This window comes from Anomalospiza imberbis, chromosome 26, assembly GCF_031753505.1.
Source record: "Anomalospiza imberbis isolate Cuckoo-Finch-1a 21T00152 chromosome 26, ASM3175350v1, whole genome shotgun sequence".
NCBI classification, from domain to species: domain Eukaryota; kingdom Metazoa; phylum Chordata; class Aves; order Passeriformes; family Viduidae; genus Anomalospiza; species Anomalospiza imberbis.
The window spans coordinates 1,412,601-1,437,114 of record NC_089706.1 but is presented as its reverse complement, the minus strand read 5'-3'; the positions used below and the strand labels follow the sequence as shown (position 1 = coordinate 1,437,114).

The window sequence follows — 24,514 nt, the reverse complement described above, 5'->3', positions numbered from 1 at the left end:
GTGCCGGCAGCGGGCTCCGCGCTCGGGGCCAGCGGGGCCAGCGGGGCCAGCGGGGCCGGTGCTGTGCGGCGTGTACGAGGTCGGAGCGCCGCTCGGGGCGGTGGCTGCGGTGTCGCCTGCGCCGTTCCCACCTGCGGCGGGAGCGTGTCCCCGCCCCGCACGCCGGCGCCCCCGCCTCGCTCGCCGCTGGCCGCACGACCGCCGGCCGCGCCTCACGGGGCCGTCCCGCCCCTCGTGGCACTGCCCGGGCGGGGAGAGGCAGAGGGAGGGAGAGCGGCGGGGGAAGGCGGTGACAGGGCCGCGCTCGGCCTCGCCCCCCGTGCCTGTGGGAGGGGGGCAGCGGCGGCGCGGGGCGGGGCGGGAGAGGCCGGCGGCGGCAGCGGGGGCGTCGCTGCTGCGGGGCTGCCCCCGCCCGGGAGCGCTGAGGGGAGGGAGCGAAAGAAGGAAGGAAGGAAGGAAGAAAGAAGTCGCTGCTGCCGCTGCTGCAGCAGGAGAAGGAGGTAGTGGCGGCGGCGGTGCTGTTGCAGCCGCAGGCAGAGCCTCCCCCTCCCGCCGGGCCGGGCGGGGCGGGCTCCGCAACCGAGATGTCTCAGGAGCGGCCCAAGTTCTACCGGCAGGAGCTGAACAAGACGGTGTGGGAGGTGCCCGAGCGCTACCAGAACCTCTCCCCGGTCGGCTCCGGGGCCTACGGCTCCGTGTGGTGAGCGCTGGGAGGGGACGGGGCAGTGCGGGGGAGGTCGCGTTAGGTCGCTGCCGCGCCCCGCGGCCCCTCTGCCCTGCAGGGACCCGCGGCGGGATCCGTGCGGGGTGGGCACGGCGGCGAGCGGGGCTCCTCTGTCCCCCGGGGGCTCCTCTGTCCCCCGGGGGCTCCTCTGTCCCCCAGCTCTCCACCAGCCTCCTGCAAGAGACATTTTTCCTCCCGGGTTTACGCGCGGTGCTGCCGGGAAGCCGCAGTCTCGTCTTTGGAATGCGTCGGGGATTGCACCACATGGCAGGTGGCTCTGAAACATTTTTGCAGGGGGAGATAATAATGTGTCGTTCCCGGCCCCCCCCCGTCCCGCCTCGAATGATCTCATAAGGACACATTTCAGTGCGATTTCTTGCAGTTAGGAGGTGGGGAGTGCAGGGGGATGCAGCCTGGTAAACCCCCCCATAGCTGGCTTTGCAGAGCTGAGGGCTTGGCTGCTCTTGTCCCAGTTTCTTTCTGGACCTGAAGGATAGATTGTATTTGAGTCGGTTGTATTTTCATCTGGAATCTCTTGATAGGCAAGAAACAGAGAATGCTGGGAGGGCTGTTTTTGTATTCCTGACTTGTTATAGTGGATTTACAAGCACCGATGTTTTCTTGGCAATAATAGGTGAACACAGGAGGACTCGTTTTATTGCTATAGAATTACTGCAGCGTGTGCTCCCTGGGAGAGTAAAGTCCTGCTATGAGACCTGCAGAAATACAGGGAGCTTGAAGAGTTTAGTTTTTAATGCTTACCTTATAGGAACAAACCAGGCTACAGGTGTGAGACACAATGCGTCCTTAATTTGTAGCTTCTCTGCTGAACCGCGGTGGATCATTAAACATAAATGCAGCTGCATACTTTGCTTAACCTTAAAGACAAGGTAGTATTTGAATCAGTTTGACTCTAGACTTTAGCAGTCATTTAGTTAAATGTTCACAGATTACTGCCTCCTTTGATTAAGAAACATCTTCCACCTGAGTATTCTGGGTTTTATTCTGTGTTCTTTGGTTCTGTCAAAGTGTGAGCAGAATTTTGAAATATGGGTGCATAATTACAAAGCTGCTTTGCTGTTGTGTTGGAGCAGGCATGCACGTATTTTTATTAATGTAGTGTGCAAATTTACATTATGGTTATCAGTTTTATTATATGGGGGGACATATGCTGCATTCTGCTAGTACATAAAATAAGTTCCTTTGCACGTGCTACAGTTTTAATGAAATGCTCAGCTGTTCTTAACCTGTTATAAAATTTTTGGTAAGTTGAGCTTAAATAACTTGCACTTTTTAAAATGCTGTGATTGAAGTGTGCAGAGGCTTGAATTTCATAAAAGTAAACCAGGCTGGTCAATTTTGTAGCAAGAACAACCAGTATACTTGTTGAGGTGTGTTTTTGGTTTGTTGTTGTTTTTTTTTTTTTTTTTAATACAATTATAGAATGATTTTGATTGGAAAGGAATAGACAGCTTTCTTTTGGTGAAAGAAGGACCTTGTTGACACAGCTGATAAATACCTCTGTAGGTGTCACAGAGTTATGCAACTCTTGAAATGTAATGGGAAATTAATTTGCTTGGTGCCTTGTCCTTTGTATTTTAAGGTTGATCCTACATCATATACCCCACTCCTATTTTCTTTTCCCCCTCCCTACAATCTCCACTGCATATGTAATATTTGCAAAGTTTGTTTTCAACCAGTAACTAAAGACTTTGCATCATGAATTTCCTGTTTTGCTGTGTCAAAACTTTCAAAGATTATGCAACTTTGTTCAGACCAAGTGAAACAGTTTTGTATTGGAAGCAATTTCAGACATGTGGCAGAGTCCTTTTACAGTCCATGTCAATGGCTTCCTGTATGTTCTTCTAAAAATAGTTTTCAGAAAAGATATAGTGATATGGAAAGTATGTCAGAATTGAAAAATTCAAGTAAACAACAGAGACTTTTGCATATTTATGGACATTTATTAAGCCACAAGTGGTGATGCATATTATTTATGGTATTCCTGCAAGGACTTGTTCTGCTCTGTCCCTTTAGATATTTTTTTTTCTTTCCAGTAAAAAGCTCCCTAGTTTCATTTGAGGTTTGGTGTATCCCTGTTGGGATAGTACATAGTGGCGTTTTAACAATCCTTAAAATGGTAAATATATTTTAATGTATTTTCACTGCATTATTATAGTCAAATGTAATCAAATGCTCTGTTGTTTAAGTTGTCAAAACGAGGCATTTGAAAATGAGGACTCTCCAGAAAGTGGAGGGGAAAATGAATAAAAAAGGAAGCGTTAAGCTGCCAGATGAGTCACTTAGACTATGGAGCTGTTGGAGGCTGCTTTGAATGTGCTGTGAGTGTGGCTTGGAACTCCCTAATGCACAAACCTGACTACTGGGGAGTCAGTGGATGGAGGGAGAGGCATCTTCTGCAGGCAGCCTGAGACACTGCCTGAAATGAGAGCAAATCTTGCAGTGCTTTCTGAGGGGTGGTGTGCAGTGTTGGACGAATGAGGTTCAAATGGCCAGCTCAGGTATTTTTCAGGATCCATTTTTTAAAAAACTACAAGTGTTAGAGATACAAATAGGGATTCGGTTCCAAAACTTTGAGAAAAATCTACACATATCCTCAGACTGATTCTTCCTAAGTCACGTAACAATTGCCATGGCACCTGTTGTACGAAATGCTGTTTCATTCATTCTTGCACCATTTTGTGTATTTATTCAACACAGTCTTTTGCATGGCTTTTGTAACCTGCACTGAAAAAAGGGTTCCTGACATATCCATTTTGTAATATTTCACGTAAGGAGAGGGGCCTAGACAATACAACATCTTGCAGTGGGAAGTTGCTGAACAGAGATGGGATTGATTGGTGACTCACACTTCAGCTGGAGGATTGCTTCATTTCTTGCGTGTGCTGGAGGGAAGTCTCACAGTTCAGCCAGCTCTGAGCTAAGCAAAATGGTGTTTTCATAAATTTCCCATCAATTTCTAAAAGGCTGTGATGCACATTTGGCGTACTCTTAGTTTACTTGTTATATTTTTGCAGCTGTTCTTTGTTGTATTGATGCCTTTGTAAAATAAGGGGTTTGGTTTACTTGCTTTGCAAGCTATCTGTATTGCCTTAATTAATTTGGAAAGGATTGAACAGCCAAGACTTACTCTTCCTCAAAATCTTGCACAAGTTTTTTTTTTTTAGCTTTTTTTTTAATAGACTGTCAGGTGATACAGCCCTCCAAAACCTGTGATTTCTTCCTGTTTCAACCCACAGTTGTACTAACACTGAGTCTGAATTTCTTGGATACTGAGAACTCCTGGAGAAACACTATAGATTTAAGAAATTTTCAAACATTAGGGTCTAGAGGAAATGAAATAACCCTAAATACCACATTTGTAGAAACAGTTCCTCTGTGGATTTTTTTCCTAATCCCTTTTCAAAGCGTGCAAGTGCCTCCAAATCCTGGATGTGCTTGGAGGGACAGGTGCCTGCTCCTCCAGAAAGGTGTGGTAGATCTGTGAGGAGTGATAGGAGCAGAGCTGTAAAACTGAGTGGGATGAAGCAGCCACACAGGAAGGATTGGCAGAAGATGTGTGGGGAGAGGAGAGTTGAGTAGGAGAAGGGCAGGCACAGAAAAGCTGTGAGCAGAGCTCTGGAAGGGCTGGCAAGGAGTTTGGGCTGTAGGGGAGCTTGGTATATCAAGAAGGGAAATTAGTGAGAGCACATCTGTCCTACAGGGAGATTTTTATTGCAGCTTTCTTAGAAGCAGAAGCTGATCTAGCACAGGAGAATGATATTTGCAACTTTTATAGTGTGTTGGGAGGGTGATGACTGAAGTGCAGGTACAGAAGTGACTGCAGTGAAAAATAGACTGTCAGGTGCTAACTGTGTTTTTCTGTCTGATTAGGAGTGCATAAATTAACTTCCCAGGTAGCACTAAGGAGATTCAGTTAGCTTGGGTATTTGCAGAGGCACTAGCAATGAGCAGCTACATTTAGCAAAATAGCCTTTGCACAACAATTAACGTTCTGGTTATTTAATATTTAAATAAATTGTGCTCATAAGTAACCTTGTTACTTGGTTCTCTAAAGTAATTGTTTTCTTCTACCTCCTGTGTTCTGGATTCAATTCAGGTTAGATCAGAATTGTAATTTTAGGTCACTTAGTGTGAGGTGGGTGCAGCTTCTTTGCCATAGCACAGTACTATGTAAGAGGTTAAAAAAAAAGTGTGATAAATTCTAAATTTGTGCTGATCTTGTTTTAAAAGGGATTTAAAACTGTGGATCATGCAATTTTTTCCTAATTGGGCTTCTTTAGCTGAAATGTGATCAGTGTAATGCAGCTGTTTTGAAGTCTGTGATGAAAGGCAGCTTAGTGTTCTTTAAAATGTTCTCCAGCTGCCAGCTGTTCTGTAGCTCTGCAGGAACCTTTAGCCAGTTATCTGTATTGGCAGAAAATTACTCAGTGTGATTTATCTGTGGGGAAATAGTCTGCAGGCCTCAAATATGACCAGACTTTGTGTTCTGACTTTAAGTCTAGATTGTGAATGTGCAGTTACACACAGTTTTCTTTCCTGAGCTTGTGCATTGTGGTGTTTAACCAGTACTGCTGGCTGCAGTTCCCTTGGAGGTTTTACAGCCACTAAAACAGCACAGTGACTTGATATGACCCCAAAAAATGTAATTTAAAACCAAATGTGAAATTGAATTTCATCGGAATCCTGAAATAGCTTATGTCTGGTGGCTCTAAAAGCTCAAAATCGTGGAAGCAAAAAGAGAAATTTCACTCTGGAGCTGTGGAGGTTTGAGATGCAAGGGATCTCTTCTTTGCAAGATGAAAGAATTACTGGTATTTGCTGCATTTTGTACCTGAAATGTTTGGAAACTGGTGAAGATCCATGACTAATTTACAGCAGCATGTGCTGAATGATGATGACTACTCTTATTTTTGCTCTAAGTCCTAGAAAACACCTTATGTATCAGTAAAATGCTGGCATGTATTTTCAGGCCGAACTAGGGATATTTGTGTATTGCAAGATGGTGATTTTTACCCGAGGCTGAAAAAAAAATTGATTTCTAAATTTCATGAATTGTTGTTGCTTAAGTATTGATTTTTTTTTCCCCTAGTGATGTGTGAAAACTTGAGAATTTGAAATCAACATTAAAAAGTGAATGCTTGATGCTTCTTTTGTGTGCCTGGCTGAGGTGTAAAGGATAACTTGCCTGTGGAAGTAGTGGCTAATGGGTGTTTTTTGAGCCAGTGTGGTGTAGCTTGAGTAATTCAGCTCTGGCAGGTTGCTGCTGCCGTGACCTGGTGTACTCCTGTGTGTTTTCCAGAGAGGTCTTTCCAGTCTGTGCATGCCCTTTATAGAAAGGGAGATGCTCTTCTTCCACTGTGTGCAGAAGGTTTTTCCATTCCCTGCCAGGGCCTGCGGGAAGGGTCACTGCTCATAGCAGGGTGCTGCTGTGGTGTTTTCTATTTCTCATAAACTTCACTTCCCAAATTCCTTGCAAGCTGGGCAAATTTGAGATAAGGAGTCTTTGTGCAGGTTAATTCTTGGTGGTTGCTTTAAAAGTAAATGACAGCTGCCTTTATTTCAAGTAGCTCCTTTGGTGGGGTGGGCGTTGTGGTTTGCATATGCAATTGTGGGTTTATTCTAGGACTGCTCTTGTGATTGGTTTTGAGCTTTGTTAGTTAAGCTTTATATTTCACACTTTACCTTTATAAATATGTAGCATTCCTTTTGGCTTGATGTTTATCAAGAACTAGTGCATACTCACTTTTCAATGGAATCAGGAGTTCACCTGAATCATAAATAGGACAGGAAAATCAACCAGTATTGTCCTTGTATGACTCTTTCCATGCCATACTTTCCCCATATTCGTTGCCTTGAGTGAAGTGTTGATTTCATATCCTCTCTTTCTCCTCCTGCTTCCTTTTGGACAGACCAGAGCTTTATGAGTTGCATAAGAAATTACTTAAAATATAATTTTACTGTACTATATATATATATCTATATTTAGTTACTGCGTAGGATTAAATAAGTCCTCATGGACTCTTAAATAAAAATACTATTTGTATGTACAAGGTTCCTGCTAAAGAGACAAGTTTTGGTAATGTACAGCCACGTATCATTCGTTCCCATGCACTTTTGTATAAGAACTTGGTGATTGGATGGGATTTACCAAAGAAATTTTATTTCAGCTTCAGTTATGATTAACAGCAGTCATAACTGATTTTATTAGGCCCAAGTTCTGGATTTTTGTTTGGATTTAAACCATGAAAATAGTATTTTGAGCATAGCATTTTGTGACCAAGTGTGATGTTTGAAAGTATGTTCAGGAATAGTGATAGTATTTACAAGTACTCTCCTCTCCAGAGTTTTAGTGCATAATTATGTTTAAGAGCACTTCAGACAGCAAAGTCATAAACATTTCTCTTTCTTTCTACAAGATTTCCCTTTACTGTGTGGACGAGACTCATCTTTTAAACATTTTCTGCAGAAACCAACAGTTGTGTAAAATTGTGAAGATTTTGGGTGGCATGCAGGTTATGGACCAGGATACCTAGAAATAATTTTAATTGGAGGAGTGGTGTTGCCTGTAGCTCAGTGTCTAGAATAAGTGTGGGTTTGAAGGCATTCATAAAGAGTTAATTTGATAATGTGGTTGCTCTGTGTTGCAGTTCTGCCTTTGACACAAAAACTGGTTTGCGCGTGGCGGTGAAGAAGCTGTCCCGGCCCTTCCAGTCCATCATCCACGCCAAGAGAACCTACCGGGAGCTGCGGCTGCTCAAGCACATGAAACACGAAAATGTGAGTGCAGGGAGAGGCTCTGAAATGCTTCCCTCGGCTTGGACTGAGCATCCATCAGGATTGCTTTTTTTCTTGGTGCATATGGTTTTTTCCTCATGCTGAATGCAAAGCTTGCAGTAGTCCAAGGTATTAGAGCTGTAGAATATCATGCAGAGTAACAAAACCAACCCCAAAAAACCCCACAATAACCAATTTTGTATGAAAAAAAATTAGTATTTTCTAGAATAATCTCAAAATTACTACTTAGCAAGTTCATAAGGATTTGGGACACAGGTGGTGTCACTTACATTCTCCTGGTCACTTGTAGTAAACTGCAGTTTTTGTAATGTTAAGCATTTATTTAAAGAAAGAAAATTCCAAAATTTGGTTGTAGTGTCTTCTAGAGGGTTTTAAAGAATTTTTTTTTGGCTTGCCTGTGTCAGAAAGTTATGAAGCAGACATTCATTAGATTCTTGTGGGTAAAATAGGGAGGAAAAAAGGGGTGGTGATGAAGGGGTGGAAATTAGATGGCTGTTTATATGAGCCATCTACTTAAATCATCAACGAGGAAACAAACCTGAATGTGGCAGATGCTATATTGAATTATTTTTTGATAAAGCTTCCACTTGGTATAGAAGACAATTAATTGCCTGACCACTTTCCTCTGTGTGTGATAATAACATGCCAACGTATTTGTACTGCATGGTGTTTGGAACAAATTCTGTGTGCAGTGGACCAAAAATTCTCATAACCAGCTCTTGGTAGAGCTGTCAGAACATCAGGAAGAAAGGAAGGCTCTTGATTTCTTTTGTCCCAGCAAACTCTGGCTTGGCAGAAGGGAATACTCTTTGGACATGAGCTAAGCAATGCCAGGACAGTTACCTAGCACAAAAAGCCAAGCAAGCACAGTCTGATTGTAAGGATCTCCTTGGCTGATCTGTTCAGAACTTGTGCTCTGGCAGGAGTGGTTGTGTGCTGTGGTTTCTGACCACTGCAGTCAGCATCTGGTACCCCATAAATCATCTTGATGTTTTTAGCGTGGCTCACATCCCTGGAACTTGTGATGCCTGTGTGTATTACTGTCAGTAATTGTTCCTGTGTGATACCATTGTCTCAGCAGCAGAGATAACTTCTGATCCTGCTTAATATCCATACAAATATCAAAGGGTCCTTAAGATCATCGAGTTCTACCCCCTGCCATGGCAGGGATACCTTCCACTGGACCAGGCTGCTCCCAGTCCCACCCAGCCTGGCCCCAGACACTTCCAGGGATGGGGCAGCCACAGCTTCTCTAGGAATCCATTCCAGGGCCTCCCCACCCTCACAGGGGAGAATTTGCTCCTAATATCTGACGTAAATCTATCTACCCTTTTTCAGTGGAAGGCCATTGCCCCTTGTCCTGTCATGACATGCCCTTATAAAAAAACCCAGTAGTACTCAGGAGTTTCTTTCTGGGTATTTTCTCATACCTGAGATATTCTTCAAACAGGAAAGCTTTGATTTATCTATTGACACACCAAAAAAAAAGCTAATAAGGTTAAGTATTGAAAATTAGTTTGTGACTACAACTCTGTGAGATTCATTAATATTTTTGATTGGCATTGCAAAGAGCCTATCTTTAATAAAAGGAAATTAAGTCATTTTTACAGATATATTATATATATATAATCAGTTCATCATCCCTTCATTTATCTGTGGGAAATTTACGTAGGTTGTGATTTAAAAATCCCCCAGAGATGATCAGAGCTGGTTCAGGCAGGCATATTAGTGCTACTGTCTTGACTATTCAGATTACAATTTTGAAAAAAAACCATTTGGTTTTATGTGGCACAGAACACACCAGCAAATGTGGAAGGTGTGATGCTTTGAGGGGCTTGGACAGAAGGTGGTTTTTTTATATCTTATATATCTAGTTCATGATGATTTGAGCAAGTAAATGGAGCTGCAGAGCTCTCACGTGTGCCTGCATCAAGTTTTCAAGTTCCAGGAGGCCTTGTTAGCTTGCATAAAGCACAACACTGAACAGATGGAAATGAAACATCTACTGGAATAAATATTTCAGTGCCACAAAGGATCTTAGTAACTGTATCACAGTGTGCTATAAATGTATTTCACAGCTTTTCTCTTCGCTGTTTTCTTTTCAGGTGATTGGCTTATTGGACGTGTTCACCCCTGCCAAATCACTAGAAGAATTCAATGATGTGTAGGTAACTTCTCTGAAGATTGCAACAAAACGCTTTTTGTATCTCCTTACACCTCCCAGGTCATAACAGAAATATTTGTCTCTTTAATTTGTCTGCCATCACTCACAAAGAATCCTGAATTCCAGCACAAAGTTATAGTATATCCTAAGCTGTTGGACTTGTCAGAAGTGTTCACTTTTTTACTGCCCAGTGCTGTTGGAATCACTCTACTAATTTGCTGTTATTTAGAGTGTCACGATCTATGTTTCACTGAACAACGTGCTTTGGGACAGTCAGCTCTGCTACTGGAGATTTATAGGGAATTTTTATCCTAATCCTATTCAAGAGATTGCTTCATAGCCCACGTGTTTGCTTTTGTTCACAGGTACTTGGTGACACATCTCATGGGAGCAGACCTGAACAACATTGTGAAATGCCAGAAGCTCACTGATGACCACGTGCAGTTTCTCATTTACCAGATCCTTCGGGGCCTGAAGGTGAGTGTGCCTGCCTTCCCTGCATGGGGGCAGCTCACCATGGGGGGTGGAAGTTCCTGGTGAATGTTACGTCCTCAGAGATTCAGATGTGTGCATAGGGCTTCTGTAACTTCCCTAAAGTATTGTAGAATAACATTTTATTATTCTTCTTTCACTTCTGCCTCTGTGGAGCTCTGCATCAGTAAGGTTACCTATCATTTTTATGTGTTCCTATGGGCAGAGTCCAGAAAACAATGAACTGTGATGCCCTCTGCTCTGCTCTGGCAATGAATTTTCCATTTCTTCAGTTTTGTTTACTTGTGTTGTGCCACTGGTGTGGCAGCACTCCTGGGTGTTCCTGAGGAGAAGCAAACTGGAACACCCACCTGGTGGAACCCACAGACACACAGCTGGTTCCTTCTGCAGGCAGACTGGAGCATCTGAATTGTGTGGGCTGGGGTAGGGCAGGATTTTCCAGGGAAGAGATGAGGAGGTGGCTGCTTGGACTGTTACATAAATTTTGTCATCTTATTTTACAGTACATCCATTCAGCTGACATAATACACAGGGTGAGTATTCATTCTAAGATTGTTTCCTGTAGTGAAACAATATCTTTAAAAAATGAAGCATGAACTTTTACAATGTAGCACCAAGAGAAACCAGAGAAAATTTTCTGAGAATTTTTTTGGTTAAGTACTAAAAAGATTGAACAGAGGAAGTGGTTGTCAAGATCCAGAATTTTCCTTTGTGAATTAAATTTTCTCTTAAATACAAATATGCAGCACCGGTGTTGCCTTTATCCTTTTTTGGTTATATGTGACACTTCTGAGAACCACAGAAGAGATTTCTGACTCTGATAAAATAATTTATCCAAAGTTAGTGTTTGCACTCAGTTAGAATTTGTATTTTTATCTCCATTTACAATTTTATCTACTTCAGGCTTGTGAAACAACACACACTCCACTGTTAATGCTGATGTTTAATTTTTTAGGATTTAAAACCCAGTAACCTAGCTGTTAATGAAGACTGTGAGCTAAAGGTAATGTAATTAAAAAATCTGATTTGTTTGACTGAGATTTGAGTGAGTGCCATGTGAATATATCCCTTGCAACTTAAGTGTCAAAACAATTCCTTTTGAAAATACTTTCATAGAAAAGTAATAATATGCTTCCCAGCTGTAGAGTTGTAAGGATGTGGTTTTTGTATCTGGTCCTGTGTTTTTAGTGAATCATCATGAAAGTGCAGAGTTAACAGCTTTAGTTTGTGTTTACTTGTTTTGGAGACAAGATACCCAGACAGAATTCTGATTGTGTGGAGTCCTACGCTCCTCTAGCCTAGCGTCTTCTCACAGGTTGTGAAATTTGGTTTCATAATCTGTTTTTGCAGCTCTCCCCCCTCTCCTGTGCCCAGCTGAGTGACTGCCTGGTTGCTTGTGCTGGGTGGTTTGCACTGTTGCCCTGCAGGGGTTGGTGTTTTGTGTTTGCAGATCCTGGATTTCGGGCTGGCCCGGCACACGGATGATGAGATGACCGGGTACGTGGCCACCCGGTGGTACAGGGCTCCTGAGATCATGCTGAACTGGATGCACTACAACCAGACAGGTAATGCCTTCAGCCAGCACAGGAGTTGTGTTTTGTCAAGTTTCTGAATTGTGAGCGGGGGAAAAAGGAGGTTGTCCTTGCATGTGCTCCTCCTTCGTTTGATTTCGTAAGTTGGCACTCTTGGTAATTATGCTTTGGAGTTGGTGTTTGAGCCACTTTCTGTCAGATGGAAGTTAAGAATCATTGTGATAGCATTCACCAGGAAATTTGAACCTTTGAAATCAGCAAAATATTGTCAGCACTTATCCCTTGCTTTTCCTAGCAGAGTGGTTTTTAAAATAAGTGACTGGAATGCGTCTGGTTGAGGAGAATGTATGGAGCTATAGTGTGAAGAAATGATAAAAAGTGGATAAATCTCCCATCCTTTCCTCTCCTGTTAGCCACTTCTTCACAGATTTAGCTTCCTCACAGTTTCCAGTATCTTCTCTCCATACTTGCAGATCAGGTGCAGAGAAGAAAATCACAGTCTGAGAATAGTTCTTGTACAGGAGAGCACCAAAGAAAATGATGTGCCACCCCAATTTCATATATCGGTACCTTATGGGGTTTTTTCCCCCCTCTTGCGTGTGTGTAGGCTTGTCTTGTGTCATCAGTGAAATAGTTGGTGGTTGTTTGGGTAGCATTTATGTAAGGCCACATGCAAATCCATTCCTCAAAGTCCTCTTGGACAGATTTCTTCCTCTTTGCTGGTTTAGATTCCTCCCCAGCTCTTTGGTGTTCAGGTTGTGTTATAGTCTGGAAGGAAGAGTTGCCTGATCTTGAATTCTGGTATTTGTACAAGTTCTAGATGACACAGAGCAGTATCAGTTAGCTTGCAGTGTATTTCAGATTGCTTCAGTGCCATGAGACTGTTTCAGGATGGAGTTGTTTGCTCTGGTTGATGGGATGGTTCTGCTCAGGCTGTATTTTTATGCATCTGTTTTGTTTTCTGGTTTATTTTGTTCAGTTGATATTTGGTCAGTGGGATGCATTATGGCTGAGCTGTTGACTGGAAGAACATTGTTCCCTGGCACAGACCGTATCCTTTAGAAGTAATTTCTTTTTTGAAATTGGAATTATATCTTCATTTTCACATATAACTGACAAGAAAATAAGTTCTGGGTTTAGTTATGGACTTTAGTTTGTTTTTAAATTAATGATTTCTTTTACTCACAGTACAAAGAGGTGAGTTCTTGATTTTGCTGCATATCTGTTCCTCTATATTGTCTATTGTCCTCATTAGATTTATATAACTCTTTGTTTCTGTTAATTTCCTTTAAGTTTATTTAAATTTATTAGTGGAGTTTCTAGCTAATACTTGCATGGATGTCTGCCAAGAATCCTCTCATGCTTCAGGTTTCTTGCAAATGTGATTCCCGTCTGGCCTCTCTTTTCTCCTGGAGGTATCCTGGCTGTGAAAGCAGTGGGTTTGCAGATTCTTTAGTGCCAGGGTTCTCATTAAAATTGCTCTGAAATGTTCAGGTTCCATTTCCATGCTTGACTGTGAACCTTCTTCCACAGTGTGCTTGTACTGATGTGAAAATTCAGCCTTGAATAAGATGTTTCCAAAGTTTTTGTTTTTTTTTTTTTTTTTTTTTTTTGCCTTATCAGAGTGGATTTGGTAGGACACTTTGGCAAATTTGAGAGAACTCTGTGAAATTTGGTCATGTTTCCCCCAGGAAATTAAAAGTGAGACTTGATGCAAATTGTTACACTTCAAATTTTTGCTCAGCCACACAAGATTGGGGTGTAATTTGCTACCGGCAAGATTTTTCATTGCCTAGAAATTGGGCTTTTATTTGCCAGAGAAAATTACATTGCCCACCTTTTACCAAAGTTTATTAGTTCAACCACAGTTTGTTCATTTTAATACCTTCTGTTAATTTGTTAGTATTTGTGTCAGTTAATTCAAGTATGTTAGCGCTTGATGAAAAGAAAGCTGGTGTTGGAATTGCTGCCTTCTGTTTATTAACCTTCAGAGAGCATCTGGGTTCCAAAACTCCCTTCTGAGGAGAAGTTTCACTCCAGCTTTCACAGTGTCACCTTTCTTTTCAGTGTGCTTTAACTTTATCCTCTCCTCTTTTTCTGCTTGACTCCATCTCATCATTTCTCTCTAAATTTGTTGAATTTGTTGTACTGTGCTGTGTAGTCATCTCTGCTGTATTCTTCTGTTGTCAGAGACAGAAACTGAATTAAACAAAAGCTGGTATATTTTTATCTGTTGATTCAGCATGTGTAGGTTGGTGTGGACAGATATTTTTTTCTTTTAAGAAAAACTGAGATACCAAGAATTGTTCATTCAAACAAAGCAAAAGCCTTTAAGCCGTTGCCATTATTTAACCCTAGCAACAGTGACACTTCAGATTTTAAAGGACTTGCAACTAAAATATTTGTAATAGGATTTTAATGTGTAAGAAATGCTGCATGGTTTTGAGTTATTTTGTGGTTTTTATGAATTGAACAAAATGGTGATTCTTCCAAGTCTGAGAAGTTTTTTTTCTCCAACTCTGTTCTTAGCTGTAAATTAAAGCCACTGATATCTGCAATGCAAAATGAAATTTACTTCTAGGATCTAATATATTTGCTTTATTATGATAAGGTACTTCATTAATTTCTGTCTCCCAGCAGATGCTCGTGATGGTTTACTTTAAATGCTCAATTTCATTTGCAAATGGCAGTAATGCTTTTTAATTAAATGCTCTTTCTGTTCTGAGTTGCTTAGATTTAAGAAAAACAGACTCGATCCTTTCCTATCTTAGACAAAACTTTGTAGTACTGTAATTCTTCCAGTCCTTCTGTGTTTGTGCTTTTTGATCATGAGGTTAAAACTAAAAGGGGAGCAGGGTTGGTTCTGAATCTTGTTAGTGCATGGAACACTTACCCAAGGATTGGATGGCTTTCACTCCAGATTTGCTGACAGCTAAAGACAGCAAGCAGAATTAAGATAACTGTCAGTTCTAGCTTCTTCCTGTCTTTGAAGGTTTTTTGAAATCTTTATATGTGCATTATTTTAGGAGAGAGTTGAAGAGGTTTTCCAGGTTTAGATCCTGTTGGGTAGTTCTGGGCTCTTCATAATTTCATTGTACCCACAGATTTGCAGAGGCCCTTGTTCCTCCTGTAGTGACACTGTACAATTGCTGACTTACTGACTTTGGAGTTAATATTAACATGAATAATTCAAGGTATGTTTGCCTCGTGTCCAGTTGCCAAGGATGAGATATATCCAAATCCACTGCAGTTCTAGAAAATTCCCTGTGCAGTTGGAGGCAATGTGACTCTGTGTTGCTGGAAACTGCTCCTGTTTGACAACTGAACATTTGAAGTAGTTCTTGCCTTTTGCTCTCAAGATGTAAATTTTCTCAACTGTGTAGCCTTACATTTCCAAAATTAGAGTGACAGAGTATGTAATGGCTTCTGAGGATGATCATCCCCCTGTTGAGATTGTTCTCTTGTTTGAAGTGTTGGTCCCTTTCAGCAAGGATTTGGCAGAAACGCTGTGATGTTCTTTACAGTCCATCACCTATTTCTTTGTACAGCTGGGGATGCACCCGTTCAGTGCAGGTAAGCTGTGCATTCTTTTAATCAGGTAAGTAATAAAGTGGGACTCTGAAATGATGATGTTCAGTGCTGTGATGATTATGCCTCTGATAAATGAATGTTGAGTTTAAACTTCTGAATCTGTAGAGATTCTAAACACAGCTGTCATTGGCTTAAAGCAAGAATTGAGATGCTCATAGGAAAAAGCCCTGTGGTTCATTTGGGCTTGGCTCTGCAGGATTGCTGAAGTACTTCTAATATTTGCAACTGAATGTGAGGTAATTGAATTATTCCTATTGTAATCTATGGGCAGAAGCATTTGGATGAAAGATGGATCTCTAATACTGGTAAAATCTCTGCCAGGAGGTGGAGAAGGGGATCAAGATTGTGGGAAAGAAGTCAAAGACCAAAAAGTGAGGTGATGAAAAATCAGAGTCCTTCAGGCATTGGACTCTGGCCCTTGTGGGTCCCTTCCAACTCAACATATTCTGTGCATGGGAGGCTTAGCCGAGGCTTTCTTGTTGGTATTGTTGTGTCTGTCTGACGCCAAGATCCGTTTCTGTTAAACATGTACATTAAGCTTTTACATCTCTGAATGTGAATGATTCATATAAATAAGTAGGAAAGTTGACTTTGTTTGAATATTTGACTTGCACAAAATCATATAAAGTAAAAATAAGAATATCTAGATTTTTCTTTTACTAGTTTAGCATTTTTGTATGATTTGTGTTCCCTTAAACTCTAGAGAGTGGTTTTTTTACTGGTTTTATTCAGTGTTATGAAACTTCCATGATAACTAACCAGTCTGAAATTACATATTCTTCTGATACACCTTATTCTTGCTTGTGATGGCAGCTAAAACAACTTGGAACTTTGCTTTGCCTGGATAAGCTGTTACAATCTTGTGAGATTTGCTGCTGGTGGTGATAGCAGGTTATTTTCTGGATTTTAGAATCCCTCATCAGTCCTTGGGAGTACCTTGAAGATGGCACTTGGGGTTTGCATGCTGTGCTTTCCTTCTCCATGCACATGTGGTGGTGTTTTTCTTCTGCTTTGTAGTTACTAAATTCTTTCCTGTCTTTAATTGCTTGTGGCTCATTTCTCTGGGAGGTGATGGGCCCTGTGGTTAAAGAATGCTGCAGTTCAGCAGGTTATAGATGGCAGGCCTAAAACCAGAAGCAGGGTTGGGTTTTGGCACTGCCAGTTCCATAGCCTGTGTTTTTTCTTATTTATCTGAGAAGTATCTTCCACTAGCAAACAGGACATCAATATTGTTGGCACACCAGTGCACAGGTTTTTAAATGCCTTTAAGTAACTTAAATGTTTAAACTGAGCTGTGGCATGTTAACACTCTAAAATTTGCACTTCAACTGCTGCTTGCACAAGAATAAGTGAAAGAAGCAAGGACTGTTTTAAATAGCTCTGAAGAAAATCTAATTGAAATGAGCCAGTTGTGGTTAGTAGAGTGCCCTTTGCTAATTCTCTTACAGGAGTGGATATTCTGATCTCATTTTAAGCATTGACTCTTCAGAGTTTGCAATTCAGCTGTGCTAAATCCAACTAGGTGCTGGGCTTACTTTTACATTTTGAGTAGCTAGAAGTTTGCCAAGTAACTTTACAAGTGAAAAATTAATTCAGCTGTTCTGACAAAGTGCTAATTCCAGAGCTCTTAATTAATTTGATAGATAACACTTTAGACTAAAGTTTACCTCAAAAGATGGTGGTTTTAGCAAAGCATTGGTGATTTCCTTCATACAGGGAAACATACATCATTTCTAGGGTTTTTTTAACAGGTGACAGTTTTTGAAGTTCTTGTAGTACTCAAATTAAAAGATACTCTAAGAAGGAACTGCAGCTGTATCTTCAGCCATCAGGAAGGCATTGATCCCAGAAAACAAGATCGTCTAAAAAAATTTGTGTAACTACTTTGGTATAATTTTAAAGGCAAATATAAACATTATGGAGAGTCTGAAATCCCTGTGGAGGATAATTCAGGGAAGAAGGGAGATTATGCATTGATGGCTTTAAAAAGGATACTTTGTCTTCTTAGTGTTTTGAGATTTAGACGTAAAACTGTCTTTGATGGATTTCCCCCCCTCAGTTGTGTGTTTTGTCACCTGGGCCTTGCTAAAGGGGACAGCTCAGGCTGGCACGTGGCCTGCTGGGAGCTCTGTTCCTGGTAAAACATTCTTTCCATCCTGAGAGCTTTCCACAGAGATGTGTTAAAGCTGAGCCCCTGCTCTGTTTCTCCCTGCTGCTCCAGCAGGTCTGGAGGGCAGAAGGGATGTTCGGGTGCTTTGATCCCCTGCCCTGGTGGTCCCCAGGAGGTGCCAGGGCAGGAGCCTGTGCCAGCTGCAGCAGCTCAGCTGCCCTGGCCGTGGGCAGGGTGTGCCCATGGTGAAGTGATGCTGCAGGGTCCAATCATTTCCTTACCTCCCGAGCTTTAGAAGTGGCTGAATGAGCCTGGAAGGTGTTCACAAAAAGCCTTGACTTTCTTCTTAATATGAGTGCCTACCCTTTCCAGCCTTCTGCTTTACTTCAGCTGTCACTAATGCAACCTAATCCTGTGAACTGCAGCTTGGTGTGGGGCCTGAGGGGGTGAAGGGAGCATGGAAGTTCAGCCTTTGCCAGTGGGGCTAAAGATTTCTGCTCCAAAATAGTTCAGGATGCAGTGCCCAATTCCATGCATGTGGGATATCTGTGGACAAGATGTTCAGTCTGTCTGATACAGAGAGAGCTCAGTTATATTCAGTTGTTACAAGAGGAATTAATATGGTTTGCCTAAAATAGCTTTTCAGTCAAGGCCTTGGGAAGAATTAATTTTCAACATTAATAGGGTGATGTGTTGCGCTTTTCATTTTGATTTCTCCCAGCATTTTCCTTTATGGTCCATCATTAGATATTGATCAGTTGAAGCTCATTTTGAGACTCGTTGGAACCCCAGGGCCTGAGCTTTTGAAGAAAATCTCCTCAGAGTCTGTGAGTTTACACTTTGATTGTAATATCTGCCCTTTCAGAAGTCCCAAGTTTGTGTGTTGTTCTCCTGTAGTCTTATCTGTAGAATGTGTTGGGATTTATTTTCTGGTTTTTTTCTTCCTTTGTAATTCTTTGCTCTTGGATGGCTTTAAGTTCTTATGCTTTGTGTATCTGATTTTATTATGATTTCATCCTTCCACATTCTCATTTACTGCTTCGTGACTTTTCTCTCAGTTTGTGGGTTTATGCCTTGTAACCTATTCTATCATCAGGTGTTACTGGGGAAGTATTTTTCACAGCTAAGAGCTTGAGACTTGTCTCAGTTATTATTTCTCCAGATTGCATACCCAGGGATCTTTCTAAATAGGAGCAGGTGTGTTATGCTCTGAACACACACAGTCCCTTCTGTAGTGTGATTAATTTCTGAAGCACTGCTGCCATATCTTTGTTTTTGTAGCAGAAAATGCCTTTTAGGTGCCTTTCTGTAGCAGCTGTTCCAGGGCACACAGCAGAGTCTGCTCTTCACTTGTGCTATGTGGGGTGTTGCTGTATGGAGCCCTTTTACCAAGGGAGCAGCAAAAAGGCTTCCTGCAGTCACTTTGGGAGGGTGACCTCCGTTTTCAGCCACTTGCTGTGCTGCAGGAATCTTGAATTGTGAATTTGTGCAAAGAGAGTGGCCTTTAGTTCTACCTGTTCCTGAAGGAGGAGTGAATAAATCAGAGGCAGGGACTAACAGGGGAATGCACAGTGAGCCCTGAGGTCACTGCTGTTCGTGAGCTGCAGCAGAGGATCAGAGCTGTGGAAAGTGGTGAGAAGATTATGTTGTGCTGCAGCTTAATGTTCTTGTAACAGTGATTGTAAATACAAATGTGAGATTAGCCTTGAATAACACCTGCTGAAGGGATGTGCAGTGCAAATTGGGATAAATTGGTCAACTTGCTGAATATGCCACCAAAGTAAAAAGCCCTGGGATGTTCCACCTTTGGAGAGATTAGAGCTGAATAACCCAGATTGATTTGCCCTGTGAACTGACCCTAAGGCTTCTCTGGTGTTTTAAGTACAGGGGATTAGCAAGAGACATAAGATGGAAGGTTGACTAAATTAAGCAGAAGATTAATTTGCAAGTGTAAGTTGAAGTGGGTCTTTTTTTAAACATTGCACAATAAAAATAATAATTGCACTTATCCGGGTCTGAAACAAGTCTGTATGAAAAAAAAAAAGGCAGTAAAATACTGTTTCTAGTCTTTACCCATTGTATGGGGAAAGCAAAACTCTTAAGTGTTTGATGGTTTTGCGTGTGTCACTATAACAAATTCTGGTTTTCTGCTGCATTACTTTACTGACTCTCACTTTCCCTGTTCACTGATACCTGCTAACTCTGTTTTATGCAATGCTAATGTTTTGCTAATTTTGCATTTAATGCCTTCTGTCACCCAGCCCACATCAAAGGGCACTCAGAGCTGTTCGGAAGGTGTCAGTTGTAGCCAGTTTCACTTTGCACCACAAGAAACTTAAGCACTTTCTATGCAGCAAGAGGAAAAAGAAAGCTGGTAACCAGTGCAGAGAGTAGAGTTTTTGTTTCTGTTTTAATTTTGTTCATGTTCCTGAAGCTGTGTATAGCTGCACAGCTCAGGGAAAATTTTGTGGAGTAGCCTCAGCCAAAGGAAACGTCTACTCTGATGGCTTAAAACTGCTGGGAAAGGTGAACACAACCTTGCTGGAGTGTAATGCTACTTGCACTGGACAGAAATACTTTCTGTACTGGCAGTTACCAACTGAGCAGTGATTCTCCATTGCTTTAAGTGTTCACTCGTGTAATTGCTGAACATTTCACAGGTAGTTGAAAAAATTAGTGGACCCTGCCTGTATGGCTTTTGCCTTGTGGTTTGCAGAAGAGATGCTTTTGTATGCGACTGTTTTCTGTTTGAAATGGTTTTTGCACTGTTTTTAACAAAGCCCTTGACGAGGCACTTAAGATATTAACCAGCTTCAGCAGATCATGCGTCTGACTGGAACGCCCCCTGCATATCTCATTAACAGGATGCCCAGCCACGAGGTGAGATCTGAGCAGAGGAAGGGGGTGTGCAGGGCAGGGCTTCACTCAGAGTGTTCACCACTTCTGTGAATTAAATGCTTGCATGTGGCATGGGGTGGGCAATTAACTACCTGCTCTTCTGCAAGATCTTTGTACTAAATGAAGATGTGAGATTTGGACAGTGCTCTACCACAGAGGTGTAAGACTCAGGAGAGCCTGGCTGGGAGCTGGTTTTGCATTGTGTGCTGTGTTGTGCAGCTCAGCAAAGGACAGCAGGCTGCACCCAGCCTTGCTGGGACACCAGGGAGTCAGCTCTTCCTGCACCTCTCTGCTTTCCAGTCTTACTTTACCACGAGTAATGGCAGCTCTTCCTCTACTGTCTTGAGTGCCTTAGTTGGGGCAGGGTAATGTTGATGTGCTTAGTAGGTGTCAGAGTAAGCAAGGAGACAGACCATAATAACCAGTGGTTCAGGATGGTTGAAAAGTACTTGGTCTTGCAGGCTGGATATCGTCTGATACTTCAACAGAGCATTTATTTCCACAGGCAAGAAACTACATCCAGTCTTTGTCTTACATGCCGAAAATGAACTTTGAAAACGTGTTTATTGGTGCCAATCCCCTGGGTAAGATCTGTGTCTTAAATGTTCCTGAAAGTGAAGCTAGCATGTCCTGGGACACGGAGATTCCCAAGGCTTTGTTCTGCCTGCAGGAGTAGTGCAGAACAGGGTTATGCTTATGAAGGATGTGTGGGCCAAGGGTGTAAGAGGAAGAAAATGCTGGATGATGGTGGGTCCTGAGAAACTACAGATTCCTCATCTACGCTGGGCTTTTAGAAGCTTTACATTTCAGAGTAGAGTCACACAGCTCTTGTGAGAAATCCTCTCTGTCTGGTGCTCTTGCAGCCGTGGACTTGCTGGAGAAGATGCTGGTCCTGGACACGGACAAACGCATCACGGCCGCGGAGGCGCTGGCCCACGCCTACTTCGCCCAGTACCACGACCCCGACGATGAACCCGTGGCAGACCCCTATGACCAGTCCTTTGAAAGCAGAGAACTTGAGATTGAAGAATGGAAAAGTGAGTCTGGGGCAGGGGACAGACAGTAAGGACTGTCAGTTTCTCTCCCAGAATCTCACCGTGTGCATCCCTGAGAGCGTTGTCCAAATGCTCCTGGAGCTCTGGCAGCCTCGGGGCTGTGCCCATTCCCTGGGGAACCTGGGCAGTGCCCAGCACCCTCTGTAGGAAGAAGCTTTCCGCGATAGCCAGCCCAACCCTCCTGACAGAGCTCCAGCTGCTCCCTTGGGTGCTGCCACTGCTCACAGAGAGCAGAGATTGGAGCTGCCCCTCTCAGACCTTGATGAGTCTCCCCTCAGTCTTCTCCTCTCCATCCCATGAGCTGAGGTTCAGCTAAGCCATGGTTAGAGGCACAGCAGAAAGTGATAAAAATGTGGGCATCCTGTTGATTCTGTCATTACACTAAGTGAATCTACCACATGCTGTGTGCATATTTAGCATAGTCCCTGGTAACTAATTACTACTAGGAGCACACAAACATATCCCTGTTTTCAAACTTACTCACATCTCCTCGGTGCTCTGGAAGTATCTTTTATTGTGTGTGTTGGTCTCTGAGAGCGGTGTAACCATTCTTTTCTTGTCTTAATTAAACAATACTTTTCGTTTAAAATGCTGTTAGAGTACTTGAGATTGTTGCAGGTTTTCTTGCATGAAGGTGTGTCTGGTAGTGCTGTCACAGTTGTGCTGCTAAGTTTCTGTCCCACTTCTCCCCCCAGGCCTGACTTATGATGAAGTAATCAGCTTTGTGCCACCCCCGCTTGACCAAGAGGAGATGGAGTCCTGAGAAACTGCTCTCTTCTGTTCGTCCCACTTCACTGTGAAGGGAAGGCCTTTTCATAGGGACTCTCCAATTATCGTTCAAGTGCCTCATCACAACAATATTCTCCTTAGTGGAGGGGTTTTGTGTGTGTTGAACTGGGGAGGGAGGGGGGAGGGAAGGAAGCTGAGTCTATGTAAACATGCTGCATGCTCTTGTATTCTGTGTACAGCCTGGGGCAAGCCTCTGGAGACCTGTTCTGACTGCACTTAGTTCTTCCAGAGTAACAGTGCACCACCCGTCCGCACTGCTGGGGTGAGGTGAGGAAGGTGACAGTTAAAGGTTTGGTTGCAATCATTGCCATTTATCAATTCTCCTACAACTGAGTAACCTCAAAAAGAATGCAAGTTGGTTTATAGGCTTAGAGAGTCCTCTGTTTTCTTCAGGACTGAAGGTGGGGTTGAGGGATGTTCTTGTTCAATGCCAGGTGTCTGATTTACATCCAGATCTTCCTGGTACAGCAGAGTGTAGACGCCTCCCGGCGCCTGATTCTTGGAACATGAAAAGATGTTGTTTGAAACTGTAAATATGTTTGTGCCTTAAATAAATGGGGAGAGAGGGGAAAGGAAGTCTGGGGTGGAAATCTGACCCACTGTTCTTGAGTGAAGGCTCCCAGGTAGCAAGGCATGAACTCAATGTAATTGGGAAGTAACTTTGAGGCAACAACTTCAACCCCTGGATCGGGTATTCCTGTGTTTTTCACTTTCCTCCTCCTCTTATTCTGAGGCTTCTCAGCATTATCTTGCAGGAGCCAGAGGTTGGGGAAGATCCTTGCTAGCCACACGTTTGTGTATTCTGTTCCCTACAAGGTGGTGTGGTTTTTGCATGTTGTAGCTGTATGTGCATGTAGAGCTGCTTGATTTTTGTCCTTACTTTTTGGGGATGGCACTGGGGGCAGTTCAATCATCAGTGAAACATTTGCTGAGTACCTCAGGCAGTGCCATAAAATCACAGCACCCTTCCTCCTGTGCTGCAGCTCCTTGTGAAATACCTGCCATCCTGGAGGCTTCACCGAGGGAAGGATGTCGTGTCCAACAACAGAGAAACATGCACCTTTTTCTTTGTTCTGACCTTCTCTCTGCAGAGGAGAGCTTGGGTGAAAAGGTTTCTTGTGAGATCAAGTGTAAAAAATGTTCTTTAAAGAAATGACTATAGTATCTTGTGAACTTAAGTTATTTCCTGAAAATATTCTTTTTTAGAAGTATTGGAACCCAAAGCAAAGAAATAAGCATGCATAAACACACAATCACCCTTTCACTGTCTTTATCTATAAATACAAATATTTATATACGTAAAACTAACATTTACTAGAAGTTTTTTTTATCCTCTCACGTAAGAGCTTCATGGCTATTTCTTAGCAGGTTGATCTCTGCCTGAGGAAACATGAGAAGGGAGTATGTTTGAATACAAACATGGTTCAAATATTTTGTATTTTCCAGGACTCTGCATGAGTGAAGTGCCCAGAGTTAGAGAGTGGCAGGAGGGAGGTTTCTCAGCATATTTGTGTTCTCCATCTGTCGCTGGGGAACTCAGGAGCCCAATTTTAGGGCTTCTGGAGGAAACATTTTTAGACTTTAATTTGTTGCAGGCATCCTGTATGGGCAATGTACCCGTGTATGTGAGGAGAAAGGCTTTTGCAGTATTTTGTATTCTTGTTACCTGTGGGGCAGAGAGTGTTTTTTGTAGTGTTTTTGCCCCATGTTTGAAGAGGCAGCACAAAGGGATGGGACGTGGATGACAGAGCCATTGATTCTTCCTAGGCTACTTCCCAGTGATCTCTTCAGGCCAAAAGTTCAATAAAGGTCTGGGCTGAGATGAAGAGAGCAGCTCTCTTGTGCTCTAGGATAAAACTCTCCACAGCCCAATGAAATCAAGACAAAAAACGTCCCTTTTCTGCTGGGCCAGCAGTCCAGGTATTCAAATAAAAATGTAGATATACTATGTAAACCTACAGCAAGATTATTTTTATCAGCCATTTTCTGTGTAGATGCTACAGTGTGATTTCATGCGGAAATATTGCTAAAGATTTTTAAAAACTATCGGTGTTGTGTGTGTGGGTGTGTCTGTGTGTGTGAGTGGGAATGGTTCACTGGAGTCTGTCCTCCGAGGGAGCCCCTGGGGCACAAACTCCCTGCTGCCAGTGCCGTGCTGTGCTCAGCTGCCTGGGCATGATGCTGCACCCAGAAGCAGAGATCTGCTATTTTGTTTCTATCCATGGATTTTGCTGTAATTGGTTATGCCAGATAAGATGTCACAATACCACTGGTTGAAAATAAAATCTATTTTTCAGATTTACTGCACTGCTGGTACTTGGAAACCTCTTGCACTGAAGG

General features: G+C 42.6%; 1 protein-coding gene across 2 annotated transcripts; it reads left to right on the top strand.

Annotated features, from left to right (window-relative positions):
* Positions 1 to 271: 271 nt before the first annotated feature.
* On the top strand, positions 272 to 24,476 carry MAPK14 (mitogen-activated protein kinase 14). Of its 2 annotated transcripts, none has more exons than XM_068173227.1 (12): positions 272 to 700; positions 7,396 to 7,525; positions 9,649 to 9,707; positions 10,073 to 10,184; positions 10,703 to 10,732; positions 11,155 to 11,202; positions 11,650 to 11,764; positions 12,711 to 12,782; positions 20,233 to 20,312; positions 20,836 to 20,914; positions 21,194 to 21,367; positions 22,081 to 24,476. In XM_068173227.1, exons 1-12 carry the CDS (start codon positions 585 to 587, stop codon positions 22,146 to 22,148), a joined length of 1,083 nt encoding a protein of 360 aa, XP_068029328.1. In that variant the 5' UTR covers positions 272 to 584; the 3' UTR covers positions 22,149 to 24,476. The 2 variants fall into 2 exon arrangements, with proteins under 2 accessions (XP_068029328.1, XP_068029327.1); XM_068173226.1 differs by lacking the exon at positions 20,233 to 20,312 and adding an exon at positions 18,180 to 18,259.
* Positions 24,477 to 24,514: the final 38 nt, after the last annotated feature.